The following is a 16,182-nucleotide window of genomic DNA, read 5'->3' as shown; positions in this document are numbered from 1 at the left end:
GACATTCTCTCTGTAATGGACATCATCAGGATGTACATTCTCTTGTGATAAGACTGCACTCACATCACCAGGTACTGACCAGGGAACAGCACTCTGTTGTGCAGTGTTGTACAGATACACAAGTTCTGCCTCCAAAAAGATCCTGATTTAATACAACAAATCCTCAGAGTAAAAAAGGGCAAATTCATATGCAGTAATAGACTTCTGCTTTTGTTAATACTCTCACCAAGCACTTCATATTTAAAACAATATGCAAATACCAAAAGCTAATTGTAAACATCAGTAAAAAAGGGGATGACGGTTTTTCAGCTCCTTCACAGACAGCCTGGCGACTACTGTCATCATGCCATGCAATTTAGGAGGACTGTAAGGAAGCATTACAGTAAATAGTAAGATCTATTTATTTTTAATCATTGCAAAAGTGTGACCAGAAGTCAGCGTTAGTATTTAAATAGGAAAGATAGGCAGCAATCATCTAAACCAGCTACTATAAATAACATTTTGCACAATATTTAAAGAAAGCTGGAGCCAATAAGCAAACAAAAGAAATTAATTATTCAAATAAATAAAAATTTTCTACTTTTCAAAGAACAGATCACAGCCTCTAGATTATTTCCTACTCCTATCTAAATTGTTATGCACAGAGAAATATTCAACAGAAACTAGTGTGTAGAAGGGCAGCTCAGAGCAGAGCCAGGGTGCACACCTCATACACTGGGTCCTAGTCCTGCCAACAGCCCACTCTGGTACTGGGTGTCAAGCTGTGATTTGGGTGGCAGCTCAATGCTGAATACGTATTTTTGAGCAGATCAGATCTCCCTCTCAGCCTGCACATTGCCTTCTGCCAAACAGACCATCTTTTGTCCAAAGCTTGCAAGACATAATCTTTCCTGGCACCTCGGGATACCAGTTACTATTGTTATTATTATTACAAGTGCTGCAGTGCACTCAGCTCCTGAGTGCTGGAACAAAACCAGACACGGTTATGAGAACAAGAAAAGCACGTCCATATCGTGCCAGAGAACCTGCAAAACTGTTGCATGTGTCTGACTCAACCAACTCAGTCAACAGTGATTTAAGTCTTCAATTCCATTTTAGAAAGTGTGGAGTTTCTCAGTCCTGAATCTATGCCAGGCACTGCAACAAAACCAACACTGCAACCGAAGCGTCACTGGGAGAGTTACACCCTGTCATCAGCATATGGTAGACAATAACATAGCCATTAAAAACTGAAGCTAGAGGTGAAGTATCATTCCAGAACACAGCAGTCTCTGAAAAGTAAACACAGCAGATGCACTGGCTAAAATCTGCTACCAAGGTGCTGCAAAGCCATGCCATGTTTAAAACCATCCACGTGAAACTTCACGATCAAAAGATGGGTGGGGAATCAAGGATATCAGCAACTCCAGTACCAGCCAAGTTGAAATCATCACAACAGATAGCACACAAAGTTTTTTTTTCCTGTGGCCAAATCAAATACTTGATGAAACTTAGAAAATATTTTTCTTGATACTGTCTAGTACAGTTTTTGTGACTAGCTTTTCAAGATCTCTTGCCTCAGTGGTTACCTGGACAATTATAAGGGGTTTGCAGGCTTATTAGGTTGTAAAGAAGATAGTTCTGCCAATAGAAGAATAATAGCTGGTATCTCAGAGACAACAAGGTCCCACGGATAATGTGAATTGGCAGTGATGTGTCTTTTTAACTACTCTTTCCGTTGGCACTTTGGACAGCTTATGTCAATTGCCGCTTTCCAGAAAATTATGATTTCAAGAAAGCTCTCCCAGCACAGAACATTTGTTGAGCTCATCAATTCAGTTAAACCACTGAAGGTGTGAATTAAATGCCGTCTTGCTGTAGCGTCTGCCTGAGATAACGAGGGAATAAAGTGGTCGTCATCTGTGCTTTCCAAATGTGAAACATGTTAAAGACTACCAATATTTATGAAAATCCCTATACTAAATCCCACCTACTAAACAACATTTAGTTGTCTTTAAACTAAAGACATTTAATGTGAAACATTAAAGACTACCAATATTTATGAAAATCCCTATACTAAATCCCACCTACTAAACAACGGGGGAGAGCAAACGTCCCAGTGATCCTTCCTCGGCCACCCGCTCATCGCTTCGGTGCGCGGAACGAGCCGCCCGTGCCGCAGGCAGAGGCTGGAGCGCCCCGAGCCGCACCGGCTCAGCCGCCCTGTCCCTGGCACAGACGAGCTGTGCGTCCCCGGCACAGCGCCCTCAAAGCAAAGCACCAGCCTCAGAGGGCAAAACGGTCACACAAACCCTCCTCCCCGAGAAGTCCCAGGTGGCCTCGCCCTGCCAACAGGACCCGGGACCGCCCGGCCCCGCCGCAGCCGGGGCTCCCCGGCCGGCCGGACCCGCACCCGCGGCCCCCACTCACTTCTCCCCAGCGCCTCCGCCTTCCACTCCGTCTCCTCCACTGCCCCGTAGCGCCGCATAGGTCTCTCGGCCTCGGCGCTGGCTGAGATGGACCTGCGGAGCTCCATGGCCGGGGGCTCCGCTCAGCCCATGCGGCGGCGCGGGCTCTGCGCGGGGCTGGGCGCTCCGTGCGCGGCGCGGGGCCCGCGGGCGGGGGGCGGGCAGGGGCTCCGGCACATGCTCAGTGCGGGGCTGGGGCGGGCGAGTCGCGACACAAAGCTGTGTCACAGCTCGCACATGCTGCACACACGCCCCGCCCGGCCGGCCCTACCTCTGCTCGGGTGGGCACTGCCCGCCCCGGGGGTGCTGCCCTGAGCTCCGCGGCCCCGGCTCGCTGCGGTGCCGCTGCCCAGCCCTGCCCAGCGCTGCCCAGCGCTGCCCAGCCCTGCCCAGCGCTGCCCAGCCCAGCCCAGCCCAGCCCAGCCCTGCCCAGCCCTGCGGGCTGCGCTCCCCTTGGCGTAGCCAAACCACTCGGGCAGGCGAGAGTTCGCAAACCCGCTCGCTGCCAGGACTGTCGATCTTGTGGCCGGTGCAGAGCTGAGCACGTCTTCTGACCTGAGCAGCTGGGAAATAATGGTAACATCCACAGCCATTCATGGCTTTTGCAGTCTAACACATCTCAGGCTGCTGTGCATTCAGCCTTTGGCTTTCCTAAAAGTCCTGCACTGACTGGAATGGCACTCATTCCAGCATCACGTTGCCCCAAGCCAGAGAACAGCACTCAAACAAGTGATGCGATATTGTGTTTCTCATTTTTCATCAGCATGCAGCTTTGCTGCTTATGCAGCCTGCTGGGAATAAAGGAAATGATTTTGCAGGAAGCACAAGTGTGGTAATTATGATTGTTATTATTAAGTTTTTTCTTTTATTGTAAGGAAGGTTATATAGATGAAATCCGTGAACAGCATTTTACAGTTGGAGACTACCTTTCTCAGTGAGATCACGTCGCTCTTTACTGTGAGTGTATAATTTCTGACATAAAGACAATGAAGCAGGAGTTGGACAGGTTGTCCAGTGCCCCACAGCAAACCTTTTTGCCTCATTTATAAAGAGTTACAGGGAACTCTGGGTCAATGCTGAGAAAGCTGATTTGTTTGTCATCTACCTTTGCCTGCAAAGTCTTGTCCTTAATCATCAACACTTCAAAAATACCACCTCTGGGTTCAGTGATACACTTACTAATTGGACAGGCGCACATTGATGCTGTTGTGTGAACAATTTTGCTTGAGGAGTGCTTCACGTGTTGGAGGTGAGAAAACCTCCACATTGCTTTTAAAATTGTAACAGAAGATTTCTCTATTTGTCTTCCTCAGAATTGGAATTAGCCAACAAGATGAGCTGGACAGTTTTAGGACATCCTCAGGGAAGTCTGGTTTTTCTCTGTCAGCTGTGCTCCCCAGAGATATGCCATGAATTGAGCACCAGACGTGCTGGAACAGCTCTTGTTGACTTTGCAGTGCCTCATCCTCACTGGTTTTGGCCTTTAGAGATGGAGCCCAAACAGAGCCGTGAGTCAAGCAGAAAAGCTGGTGGCAGGACTCTGCACAGCTGATTTTGGGTGACAGTGCAGCTGCCTGCTGGGGTGGGCTGGACTGACTCACTGGTAGAAGTGAGGAACACAAATGTGGGAGGAATAAGAGTCCATCTGGGATCTGAATGAGAGTGGGACTAAGGGAAAAAGTCTGACTGGGGAGAAGGGCCAATTTTTGGTGGATCTGAGGACTGTTTAATTTCAAACCATCCTTTCAAGTTTTTTAGGTAATTACAACTCAAGTGCATTGTTTAGGAGATGGAGGAGTGATCCTAGAAATAGTTGAATATTTAAAGCACTGCTTTTGTTAGTACGGCTGAAAAACACCCACTTGTCAGAAACTTGGATGCTAAGAATTTACTTACATAAAGCAAAGAATATATAAGGTGATTTATTGTAACTAGGAAGTTTTCACCTGCTCATTTTGAAAAGTCACAAAATCCAGTAAGGGTCCAGTTCAATAGAGTGCTGCACATAAGAGCAGGTGTGTGGAAGCCGCCCCACTGAGGTCATTTGGACAAACGTTTTTGCAAGAGTAGGGCCTAACTATGTATCAATTATTTTGCTAATGTAAGATCAGGATTTTTATTACTGTGACTCTGGAGCATTGTTGCTGCTGCCTTTGCCAGTGGAATTAAATTTCTCTCCTACTGATGAGGTCTTTCAGTGGACCTGGCAATATAAATTACAAATGCATTCCTTTACTCATGAAGGCTGGTTTTCTTCTGCTGAAAGCACTGTTAACGCAGAAAATACAAAAATTCAGGTCTCTTCTCACTGCTTTTAACATAATGCCTGGTAGAGAAATGGAGGTGCACTTCGCTCTCACAGTCATTTTCCCTGACGGCTTCAGTTCCCATTTCTCACTAAATCCTGCCACCAGGAGCTATAGCTGGGCAGGAATAGTTGGCAAATCCACTCTCCTATCTCTTGCTCTCTGACCTCTGTCAGACATCACAGATGCCCCATGGCAGACGTGACTTAGATTTATCTGAACTAATTTTTTTTGTGCAGAAGGTCAGAACACACAGCACAAACTCGGGAGATGCAGCAGCAAAGAGTCAGGGCATAAATATCTGGTAGAAAGAATGGAAACAATCTGCACACTTCAAAAGCTGTAGTTGTGACCAAACTAGAGATTTTGGAAACATACTTCTCTAAACTCTTTTCTTTCCCATTTTACTTTTGTCTTAGTAAATTCTTTCTACATTCACTGTCTTTTTAAGGTAAAAATTCCAGAGAAAAAGCTGTTATAGCATCTGTCAGATACGCTACTAATACCATGGGTAGTGAAGTTGCCCATGTAAGAGTCTTTTTTGGCATTTGGAGCCACGTCCAGTGGTATGACTGGACTGACTGTTGTGCAGGTGAGTCACTGTGCAGGTGGCTTTTGCATCAGTGATGGGTGTCCATAGCTACAAAGGAAAAACAGATGTTTGAGTTCAGTAAATTTAGATGTCAACATAAATTGGTCTGGGCTATTAGACTTGCAAACACGGCAGGCAACAAGTAATATTTCAGTGTGTATGTGGGCATGTCCATTTTGAAGTAATAAACATCCTGTGTAAATTTTGCAAACGCAGCAGCACACAGCCCCAGGCACAGCTCTCTCAGGGCCTGAGCCTTTTCTCATTTACCATGGTCCAAACTGTAAAGGTGACTTTCTGTAAGCTTCCATTTTACCTACACAAGTTGGCATTTTACACAGAGAGCTCAAAAGTGCCTGCAAGCTGTGAGGCATTCAAAGCGACTGTGCCAGTGTCTTGCTGATTGATGCATGTCCGTATGCAGCGTACATGCTCTATTACCCCTGCATCCTAACAGGCAGGTCCACTTCTGTGGGCCATTTCACTACTCCTCTCACTGGAACTGGAAGCTATAAAGTCACTGCCCTGAATTCTGAAAGGTTTCTTTATGACTTGAATTTCTCTCTATATTTGTACCTGTGTTCCATTGGGTTTTTTTGCCAATTTCTGCCCCCAAACAGTAAGCTAAACACTGTATGCATAATTGCCGTGATGTATCAGATGTAATTATGAACACAAAATAATTCATTACTGTATGATGACCATTCTGAACTAGATGTAGAACTAATATATGATGCATGAAATGGAAGCAGCTGAACACTCTCAGTAGTAAGTAAAGGTGTTTTTTAATTCACAGAGAGGTGTAAGCAATGGCAGAACAAGAATACCACAGGGGACCAGTCTTTCCGAGGTAGATTTCTACAGGCCAGCATAGAACAGGAGAAAACAACTCGAGGTGGAAAAAGAAATCATCAAAACTTGTATTTTCTTTCCAAAATATTTGTGCAATGACAGGAAAGCTGCTATCCTGACAAATCAAAGAAATAATAATGAGGGTTTGTTCTTATGTATGCATACACTAAGTGCATGTTAGTTATCAGTAAGACACTAATTCCAGGGAAGAGTTGCAACTTAAATTACTCTGCCACCAAGTTACACCCTGTAAAAGGGCACACAATTCAGAATGAAGCTGACACTTCCTCCACAGATAAAGGATCTCATGTAGTGCAGAACTGTGTGTGCATGCTTTGAGTCCATATGGGCCAAACCCTGTATTTATCACAGCCATCTGAGTGCTTATACATTTTAGTTCTGTTGTTAAGTGGATAAAGCACAGTAACAGAACTAGGGAACAGTTCTCATTCCCAGTCAGTTCCCATTCTCCCGATATCTCTGGTGACTGAACTACCTACTAGGCTACACATCCATGCTTCCTCTTGGTCTCTTTTTGATTCTATCAGTCTTGAGGGTGTAAAATGGAAAAGGGTGACTGTATTTTTAAGGTCTTCTGGCAGAGGCGAGCATTTGCATAGGTGTCCCCTGTTCATTGCTTACACAACCCCAAGTGTGTGCACACTGACCTGATGTCATTTTTCCCCTGTTGTTTTACAGCCCCACTTCATAACTGATTTTCCCTGAACACAGCAAACAAAACCACCCATTCTTCAGTTTCTGAAGTTCTCTGATGTACCTGCTGCTACAGCAGAGCTGTCCTTAACGACGTCTTTTCTGACCATACTTCACACCTCATTAGGCTTTTCTGGGTCCAAGATTTCTTTCAGCACAAAAAGGTGTAATTGCTACTAGTGTTGCATAGAGGGGAATGATACATTCTATTATATTCTTTACACTAAAGTCTGTTTTTTTTATCTGGACACAAGGTGCAAGACTTTCAGGCATTACCACATTAAATTCATAAACTGCAAAAAAAGGGAAGGCAGTGTTTGGTAGGGTGGATGATGTTGAAAAGTATATGCAACACATACAGATGTGTAATCTGCATTCTTTGTTCGTGTTTAAAATGGATTACAGTAACTTCAGACATGGTGGACTGGCAATTGCATGTGAATTCTCAGTGCAACTTGGACATTAAGAGAGGACAGACAGCCCTGAGCGGTTTAAGAACAGGAATATTAGGCAGAGATAGAAAGAATATTATCTGAGGCATATGTGAAAGTCGCTGGGATTAATACAGTGTTACTCTCTACATTTTAAATTAGTGGTTGCACAGCAAAAAAGGGTTTGCAAATGAGCTTCAAGAACGATATAGCAAAGGGCTAACAGAGCTAAACCTATTACAGTTATCCAAGGAATAAACAAAAACTCTGCTTACCACTACATGCACAAAGAAGGTGCTTTGCCTGCTGTACCAAGTCTTTAAATCTTGTCAGAAAGGTAGTAACATTTTATTAGAATGTTAAGGCTAGGTTGATGTGGGTAGGTAATAAAATTTCATAAGAACACATAAATAATTTCTTTGAGATGCAGAAGATCCTCTGTTACTTGAAGTCTTTGGATAAGTTCCTAGAAGATGGCATTGGACTCAACATCACTGGTTTGATTCAGGAAGAAATCCTTGCTTTGCATTACCCAAGCATTCAGTGATCCTTTTTCTCACTGTTGGCCATGAAGTCTGTGAAACAGAATTTTTTCAACTTGAAATCTTTCCATAAAGCTTCCTCCTCATTCTAAATATACAAAAAAATTACAGCATGGAATGGACGTGGTATATTTCTCATCCAGTTGTGGAATATATTACTTCCTTCAGCCTCAAATCTTCTGAATCATTTCCTTCCCAAGAGTATCTCACACAAACTAGGCTGAGTGAAGTCCTTCAGTAAGGATCCCATTTCTAACCTCTGTACTCTAGAAAAGTTTATATCTTTTTCCTACCTGAATTCCTCCATTCCTTCTGCATATATATTATTTATTAATTCTGTTCTGAATTTGTACAGAAATGGCAGATGACTTAATGTATGTAACAGCATTTTAAAGGGAGTGAATAATCCCTGCTTAGTTTTTACTCTGCTGCTGTGTTAAGATCTATGACATCAAATTGAGCTTTTAGCTGCATGTGGTCCATGAAGATACCATGAGAACATTACATACGATCTGCCTTTGCTTATACACCTACTAGTTAAAGACAGACAGAGCCAAAAACCAGCATTTAATGTTTATTAAGCCTTTGCAAAAACATAGACAATTTCAGTCAACTTGAAGTTCATTATTTTAGTAAAATGCAAATATTTCTTGCACATCTCACTGGATTGGCACTAGCAGTAGAGGCAGCAGCACAAGCAGGAAGCACTGGCACTTACAGCAGAAAACTGGAAGGCTGAAGCTGCATAGATTTCAAAGGTTGTTCTATAAAGAGAACTCAGCATATCAGATATGGTAACAGACTAGAGGCAGTTTCACCTTTGCTGCAGCAGGAACTGGTTATTTTATGCTGTGTTATTGGATGGGTTCTTCTGGTGTGAAAAAGACAGAGGCCTTCTGGTGAATTTTCTAAGAAGGATGTATTTAGCACACTAGTAAGCACAGAAGGTTCATTTACATAAAAGATTTGCAGTAGAAAAATAAATTTTGAAATTCTCATTTTATCAAATTCAGACTCCACATCTCCACAGCCATCCAGAATAACACGGAGCTGGAGCTGCACCTGATACAAATGTCTGCTCATCCCATTTCTTCTTAGAAAGGATCCATGGCATAAAAAGATCACCTGACTGCAGGCCCAATAGCTACTGGCAGTGTGTTGCTCCTTCCTGAGCACCTATGTGATGTGTAATTCTGTTCATCCTGTGGAAATCTGCATGTTCAGCTGGCAGTAAGATCAGTGCAATTCCTTGAAACAGTCATAAAGCCCTTATGACTGTTTTTCAAAGGGTAGCAGAGAGACATTAGGATAAATCTTGCCTGACTTTTTCTTATTTATTTTTTTTCCCCCAAAAAAATTAGTGAGTTGCTAGAAGTAGCAAACAAAAGTTTACACATGTGTCAAATAGGGCTGGACTAGATGACCTGGGCTGGACATACAGAGGCCCTTTCCAACTTCAATCATTCTGTTATTCTGTGAAATTAATCTTCTAAGCCAAAAAAGTATCAAGAAATAATGAAGGCTCTAACAACTAAGGGATTAGGTCCTCAGACTAAACTGTCAGAGGAAGAAAATCTTTAGAAGGTCCATTAATTTATGCACACTGAGAAATTGTTCCAACACAGCTTCATTATTTTGCATTATGTGGGTCTGAAATGTTTGTGAGACCAATCAGTGCTCATAATTAAAAGAAAAAAACACAATTTTTTTGATGTGAAAAGGGACTTGTGTTACTTAGCTGTCAAGTGCCTTAAGAAGAAAAACAGAGAAAGTGAAAGGCTTATGCAGGATTTAAAGTCTACTGAAATATAAGAGCCACAGGCTTCCATTACATGAAAGAATTGTACTTCAAGTAATAGAAAGATGGAGAGAAATCCTGAACTCCCCAGCCAGAGAAACTTGACGACAAAGCAGCATTTAGCTCAAATTCCCAAGCAAAAAGCTGGCAGCACAAAAGCAGAGAGCAACAAAGCACAGCTTGTATAAGCTTTTAAGCCATTTAAAATAAAAGATGGATCTTTCATTTATTAGTTAGTCCTGATGAAGAAAGGCATCAGAATTACACAGATCATGAGTTATAAATTCTTGATTCATCTGGGGATTAAGCTTTACCAACCATACCCATGAAGAAAGATTTTTTGCTCTGAGTTACAGCAAAACATCACATACTGCTTACAGCAAACCACCAGCATTTCACTCTCCTTGTAATGACATTATTCTCCAGTTCCCTCCTCCAAGTGACAGCTACAAATCATTAAACACTTAAGGCACAAGCAGAAATAAAAATAAATAGCATCTGTAAAAAAAAGTTAAATACTTCATTAGCACACCTTACCTGAAATGTTTAGCTCTTACTAAATAGAATTCAGAATACCAGTCTGATCCCAAAAATATGAACAGAAAAAAGCCACTACTGAAATTGCTTCTTTATCCTGAGGACTTTATATGCACAAGAAGAGTTTAACAGCTATAGCTGTCTGAAGCATTTGTTCACTCATTTTTTAAATAGACTGACAAAATGCAGTTAGTTCCTCTGTGGATTTCTACTCCTCCTGGGATGTCCAACATCAGGACTGCTCAATTTACACTATGTGATTCATGCAGCAACATCCAGCAGGGGAATTCAACTCACCAAATATAAGCATCTACAAAGAAGCTACTGACATAGCAGCCAGTCATATGAGCTTCCATGTTAGAGATGGAGAGAAATGGGCTCTTACAGTGCACATTTCATCATACAGAGCTTAAACCAATTAACCAAGTTGGAGATGTCCATACCACAGGTGTCAAAAGTCAATTAAAATGAATTCCACCTTGAGGCTGTAGGCAGGTGTGCTCTTCCACATCTGCCTGTGCAGCTGAAGATGGATTTGCAGTGACTTGTCCATCCTGACAGGGAAGGTACTTCCTCCACCTGCCGGCCAGCAAAACAGGCTGTGAAAGCAGCCCCCTGCCATCTACCCCCTCCCCCCCTCATGCAGTCCTCTGGTCAAAGCCATATGGGCACTTTGCATCATGCTTGACTACTGGGTTATGCTAAACAAGTTGATTTTACCTGAAATAGATTGGGCAGTGCTTGCATGATCCCTTTTCCTTTCTCAGCTAAGATGCACTGGGCTCCTACAGTGACAAATAATTGTTACCAATATATTAAGTAGCACAGCTGCTGGCCAAAGGAATGTATATTTATAGCCTAAGCAGGCTTTGGTACACTATTTAGACAAGACTGAGGAATTCACACATTCCTCAAAGTGGTTTATTATTGTTGTAACAGAGGGATGAGTCTTCTCTTTAGAATCAGACCCATTCAATCAGATACTCTCTCAAGCTTACAATTCAGTAACTTCAAGGCATAAAATCCCATTCTAATCTAGCAAGGGCTCCTTTACTGGTCTGATTTCAACTTACTGCAATCACAGAAATTTGCACAGTTCCGGTTCTGAGATACATATGCACATTTAAAAAATACCCATACCCAGACCTGATCCTCAAGCTGACAAAACAGATCCATAATTAATTTTCACCTTCTCCTAGTCTCCTGTGTATAGTTACCCAGTGTCTTCTGTGAATAGGAATGTTTAAAAGCCATTTAAGGAAGAAATGGAAGTTCCTGATATATATATATAGCTGGATTCTGCCATTCATGTTACCTTCCTTCCTGTGCTCTTTTTCTTCAAGATTTTAATTATATCTTCAGCATAATGAAACAGCTGAAAAGAGTGGAGGAGTCAAGACCCTCATGTATTCTTCAACACTTTGGCCCTTGAAGAGCAAAGGAAGCAGTGGCTGCACACAGAACAAAAACTCTCTGCAGTGCTTAGGGGGGTTCCACTGTGCAGGAGCTGCTTATGACTGACCCCAAGGGTCAATGGGCAGCATCCACCCCAAAGGACTCTGACCAAAGCTGTCTTTATTCTCCTAGCTAAGATAAAACATGTACAAATATAGTTCAGGTTTGTATATTCTATGAAATAATTCATTTGCTATATAAATAAATAAAAAGAAGTTGGCCCCATAGAAAAGTGGGCTCTACAAACATAGCACTTACGTTTCCTCTCAATGAAACAGATTCAATGCCACTTTTTAGATATGGAATCCATTAAATTTTGTTCTGCAAGTAATCTTGCATTGATAACAATTGTCAAGTCCGACAACTGATGATTTAATGTTCTATTCTCCTTTTTCTAGCAATTACAAGTTGCTTGAAAATTAAATTACAGTTAACATTTCTCCCCAGTGAGGCAGTCTGACATGATGTGCAACTGCTTACATTGCCCTGTAAGTCAGTTGTTCTCAGATGAGATGGGCTGACAGCATGAAAATAATTAGATGTCAATATACAACTGGCCTCTTTTATGAAAAATAAACAGGCACAAAGACAAACTGTTCCACTGCTTATACTAACCACCAAATGTTGAGATAACTGCTTATTTTAAACACAACAATGAGGCTGCAGTGTGATTTACTGACTTTCACAAACTCAGTTTAGCAATTTAAAATGCGTTCAGAACTAAAGTTCTTATTTGTCTGATGATTCTTCATCTGCATTGACCTTCTCTCCTTGGAGCCACATAAATGCTGACTTTGCTGTGCCATCTCCACTCTGTTGGGAAAAGCAAATGAAGGTAGCCCAGACAAAGCCACAGAGCCCAGTGTAAGCTGTTCGCAGGTGAACTGGGATCAAAATGAAGTTTGACAGCTGTGTTGGAAGGAGAGAGAGCTCAGTTAGTGCTCGAGGCATTGTTACACACCCAACAACTCTACTGCTTCTCCTGGGGTCAGACACCATGTGGCTGCACAGGACCAGGTTTTATGGCACAGAAAGGCTCACGGAGTTACCCTGAGAACTCACCTGCACAAAAGGCCAGTACATCAGTCCTGTCTGAAAGGAAAACGAATCATTTGTTATTCTTACTGATTTCAACCACTAAGATTCATTTTTTCCACATTTAGTGATGACTGAAACATATTTGAGTGAAGTTAATAAAAGCTGTTCAATTACAAATGGAGTCGCTTAACCTAGAGGTTGCCATATTAAACTTCTAATCATCTTCATGAGCCTCTGCTGTGAGTTTTTCAAACACATTATTCTAACTCATTTTAAATAAAAAACCCTAAGCACAGTTAAGTCTTCACAGACATCTGACACCAGACACAATAAGCGCATTTACCAGATGGGTGAACAAATGTTTAAACATGTGAACATTTGTTTCAGTCATTAATGAAAAATACCACTGAACACTATTTATATTTTCACACTTGCAATGCTCCTTCTACTTACTCATACACATAAGGCATATTTAGAAAAATCAATGGATCATTTACTCATAGAACATAAGGCTGATAGAAACCTTATGTTTTGATAGGCTATAGTGGGACTGCTTTTAGAATCATCTTCCATAGGAATAAAAATAATCCTTTTCCATCCTACCTTTATAGTTCTATACTGTGAAAAGAAATTCACATTGCAATCACATTTTCTTCTTCTATTACTTTTCTTCCTGCTAATCCATCATTCTTCTTGCATCTGAGAAACCTTTAATGTTCTCAGCTTGCTGAGCTCTGAAGTGCACAGATAATTTTGTCTTGTGTATGCAGAAATGCAAATCAAAGCCAATTGTTTATAGCAAAGTCTTCTTAAAGCAAGGGGTTGTGTTTCTGAAAGTGAGAAAATTCTCACTGAAAAGTACAGGCTAAAAATTATTATCAAAGAAGGTGTCTCTGTAATTAATGATTTTAATAGGTGTGCATAAAAGTGTTTCCAATAGTATCACTAACTAAACACTGTGTGTGGGTAGTTCTTAAGACAAAAGGTAAAAAAATCCTGAATCATTGTTGTATTGTAGGGCTGTCAGTCAAACAGAGCTGGGTGCAAATGTTATGTATATAAACACTGTACATTTTTAAAATGGCATAATTTCACTCATCTGGCAACACTGCTGAACCCAAACTGCCTTTACTTCACGTGGCTGCTGGTACATAAAGCTTCCTACACATAATTAAATAATGGAGTGAAAGAAAGAGTGAAAAAAGAGGGTTGGAGGAAGGAATATTTCAAATATTTTATCCTTTTTTTTTTTGCTTAGCTGTGAGATAAGCAAATTGCTTGCCTCACCTTATATGTATTCCAGAATTTCTTTTTACAGTCTGAAAAGATGTCCTCTTTCCTCTGAAGGATGCTCATACCTAGCGGTAAAATATTTACAATAATCAGAAAAAAAGCAAACAATTAAATCCTCACATTTTTCAATGACATCCCAGACCCTTCTCTAAATATATTGTAATATCTTTGGAAGAAAAGCTGATATTGTTACAAAAAATACCATTCTAACTACCTAACAGTGCTACAAGAAATCTCATCTGTTGACTTGACTCCTAGCACTGACACCAGAGATCAGCTGAGATATACTGGGTGTACAGGTGGTGCAGCATCTGTTTCTCTGCCATACCAGTCACCAGTGGTGTGGTGGTGGAACAGAGAGGATGAAAGCACCTTTTACACCCATGAGAGACAGAATAAGGCATTTACCATATAAGCAGAGGCTCCTTAGTCCGACTCTGGGATTTTTCTGGGTATTCCCATGCCTTGAGGTTATCGGTATCGCTCAATGGATACATTATTTTACTGGTTCCCAGTTTAGGGACTTCTACTATCCCCTTTGTGGTCCTTCCGATCCTTCTGGTCCTTGGGCAATTCTCAGCTTAAGTTGTGACATAGTTAAGATTTTGAGAGGAAGTATCTGGTGTTTGACTTCTTTTTTTACTTCTCTTCAAAAACAAACTGAATGATTTCCCTGTTGGGGTCATAGAATACAGATCTCACAATGCCAGGCAAAAAGAGGACCTGTCTTACTCTTCTTCCACATGAAGTTTGAATTAAATTAGATAATTTAATTACATTAGTCTCACCTCTTAATTTTCTTATTCCCTCATGTTTATTTCTGAAATAGATACTAGACTTCTTTAAAGTATCTTCTTACTTGTTAACTTTTGAGATTAGCCATTAGTAGCATGCTGTGTTTCTATAGACTCTCACAGCAGAAGCTGGTTCGCTGAACTATGGCATTTCCTGACATTTACAGCTGTGTTTTGGAAAATGAGACAGCTGACGCTGAGAACTAAGCAGAACAGTTCAAACAGACATGGATGCTACAATCCTTGAAGGTGCTTTGAACTCTTTGTTGTTAATTAAAAACTACGTGCCCAACCGAGCTCAGGGCAGGCCTCCTTTGGTCCAGCACCCCTCATGGAAAGCCCTGAAGTGCCACAGGCGGTTCAGCGCCCGCGGTACCCGCAAGCATCCTCGGGGAGAGCCGCCGGGGTCTGCAGGGCCTCCGGCCGCGGCCCCCCCTCCGAGCGCCCGGGCAGCGGCGTTTTGGGGTGCGGGAGCCGCGCCGGGCGGGCAGGGGGTACCCACCCACCCACCCCGGGGGCGCCGAGTCCCGCTGCCGGTGCGCGCTCTCCGAGCCCGGCGCGGGTCGCGATGCGGTGCCGCTGCCGCTGCGGGGCTCTGCGGTCGAGCCTCCGGCACTCACCCGTGTAGAAGGCGAGGACGGCGACGGGCGCGCCCAGGAGCTGATCGCAGAGCACCTTGCCCAGCACGGCGGGCGGGCGGCGGCCGGGCAGCGCCCGCTCCAGCGCCCGCAGCCACACGTAGCTGAAGTTGCCGTGGAAGGCCAGGGCCACCAGCGCCACGCGCCGCGTCTGCGCCCAGTCGGGCGGCTGTCCCCGCAGCAGCTGCTGCGCCGCGTCCCCCGCCGCGAACAGCCCCCCGTACAGCAGCACGTTGCAGAGCCAGGGGAAGCGCCGCACCCCGCGCAGCAGCGCCGCGGCCATCGCCCGCCGCCGCTTCCGCCTCTTCTTCCTCCTCCTCGTCCTTCTCCTCCTTCCCACGGGCCCGCCCGCCGCCGCCGCCCCGGCCCCGCCGCCGCCTCGCCATCCCCGCGGCCCCGGAGCGCTCCCTCTGCCAGGAAAGGCCGGCTCCCCGTGCCGGGCCCCGGTGGGTGATGGATGACCCGCGGTTTATGGCAGGGCAGCTGGGCGCCAGCTCGTGGGCTCGCCTCTGTAGCGCCTGTGCATTCACCCCGAAAGTGGCAGTGATTATGTCGCCTGGGTTTTGGTCTAAGTAGTACCATGGGGTCACTGTGCATTAGTGCTGCAGCTATTGAGAAACAAGTGAAAACTAGGCACTGTTTCCTTATTATCTTTTAAAAATCATCTCCTTTTTGCCTGCTTACGAGTAGGTTATGGCTTTTTCTTTTCAATTTTGCCCTTGTTTTGCAGACTGAGCAGGGCCGA

General features: G+C 43.4%; 2 protein-coding genes across 5 annotated transcripts in view; both read right to left on the bottom strand.

The window, feature by feature from the left end:
• BMERB1 (bMERB domain containing 1) overlaps positions 1-2,608 on the bottom strand; it is a 47,392-nt gene extending 44,784 nt beyond the window's left edge. The window contains exon 1 of the mRNA XM_042037183.1: positions 2,410-2,608. Coding sequence (XP_041893117.1) covers positions 2,410-2,515 — 106 coding nt within the window. The 5' untranslated portion in view covers positions 2,516-2,608. The remainder of the gene's footprint in view (positions 1-2,409) is intronic.
• A 3,503-nt stretch (positions 2,609-6,111) lies between these two features.
• On the bottom strand, positions 6,112-15,810 carry MPV17L (MPV17 mitochondrial inner membrane protein like). Of its 4 annotated transcripts, XR_006017641.1 has the most exons (5): positions 15,420-15,810; positions 14,000-14,070; positions 12,737-12,766; positions 10,940-12,583; positions 8,446-10,798 (listed from the first exon to the last, which is right to left on the bottom strand). XR_006017641.1 is itself a non-coding variant. In XM_042037854.1 (4 exons), exons 1-4 carry the CDS (start codon positions 15,718-15,720, stop codon positions 7,834-7,836), a joined length of 486 nt encoding a protein of 161 aa, XP_041893788.1. In that variant the 5' UTR covers positions 15,721-15,810; the 3' UTR covers positions 6,112-7,833. The 4 variants fall into 4 exon arrangements, 3 of the variants coding, with proteins under 3 accessions (XP_041893788.1, XP_041893785.1, XP_041893787.1); XM_042037854.1 differs by lacking the exons at positions 8,446-10,798; positions 10,940-12,583 and adding an exon at positions 6,112-7,917; XM_042037851.1 differs by having other exon boundaries at positions 8,446-12,583.
• Positions 15,811-16,182: the final 372 nt, after the last annotated feature.

This window comes from Corvus kubaryi, unplaced genomic scaffold, assembly GCF_017639235.1.
Source record: "Corvus kubaryi isolate FWS band 111438036 unplaced genomic scaffold, C.kubaryi_AGA036_p1.0 37387, whole genome shotgun sequence".
NCBI classification, from domain to species: Eukaryota; Metazoa; Chordata; class Aves; order Passeriformes; family Corvidae; genus Corvus; species Corvus kubaryi.
This window is presented reverse-complemented; position numbering and strand designations above follow the sequence as displayed.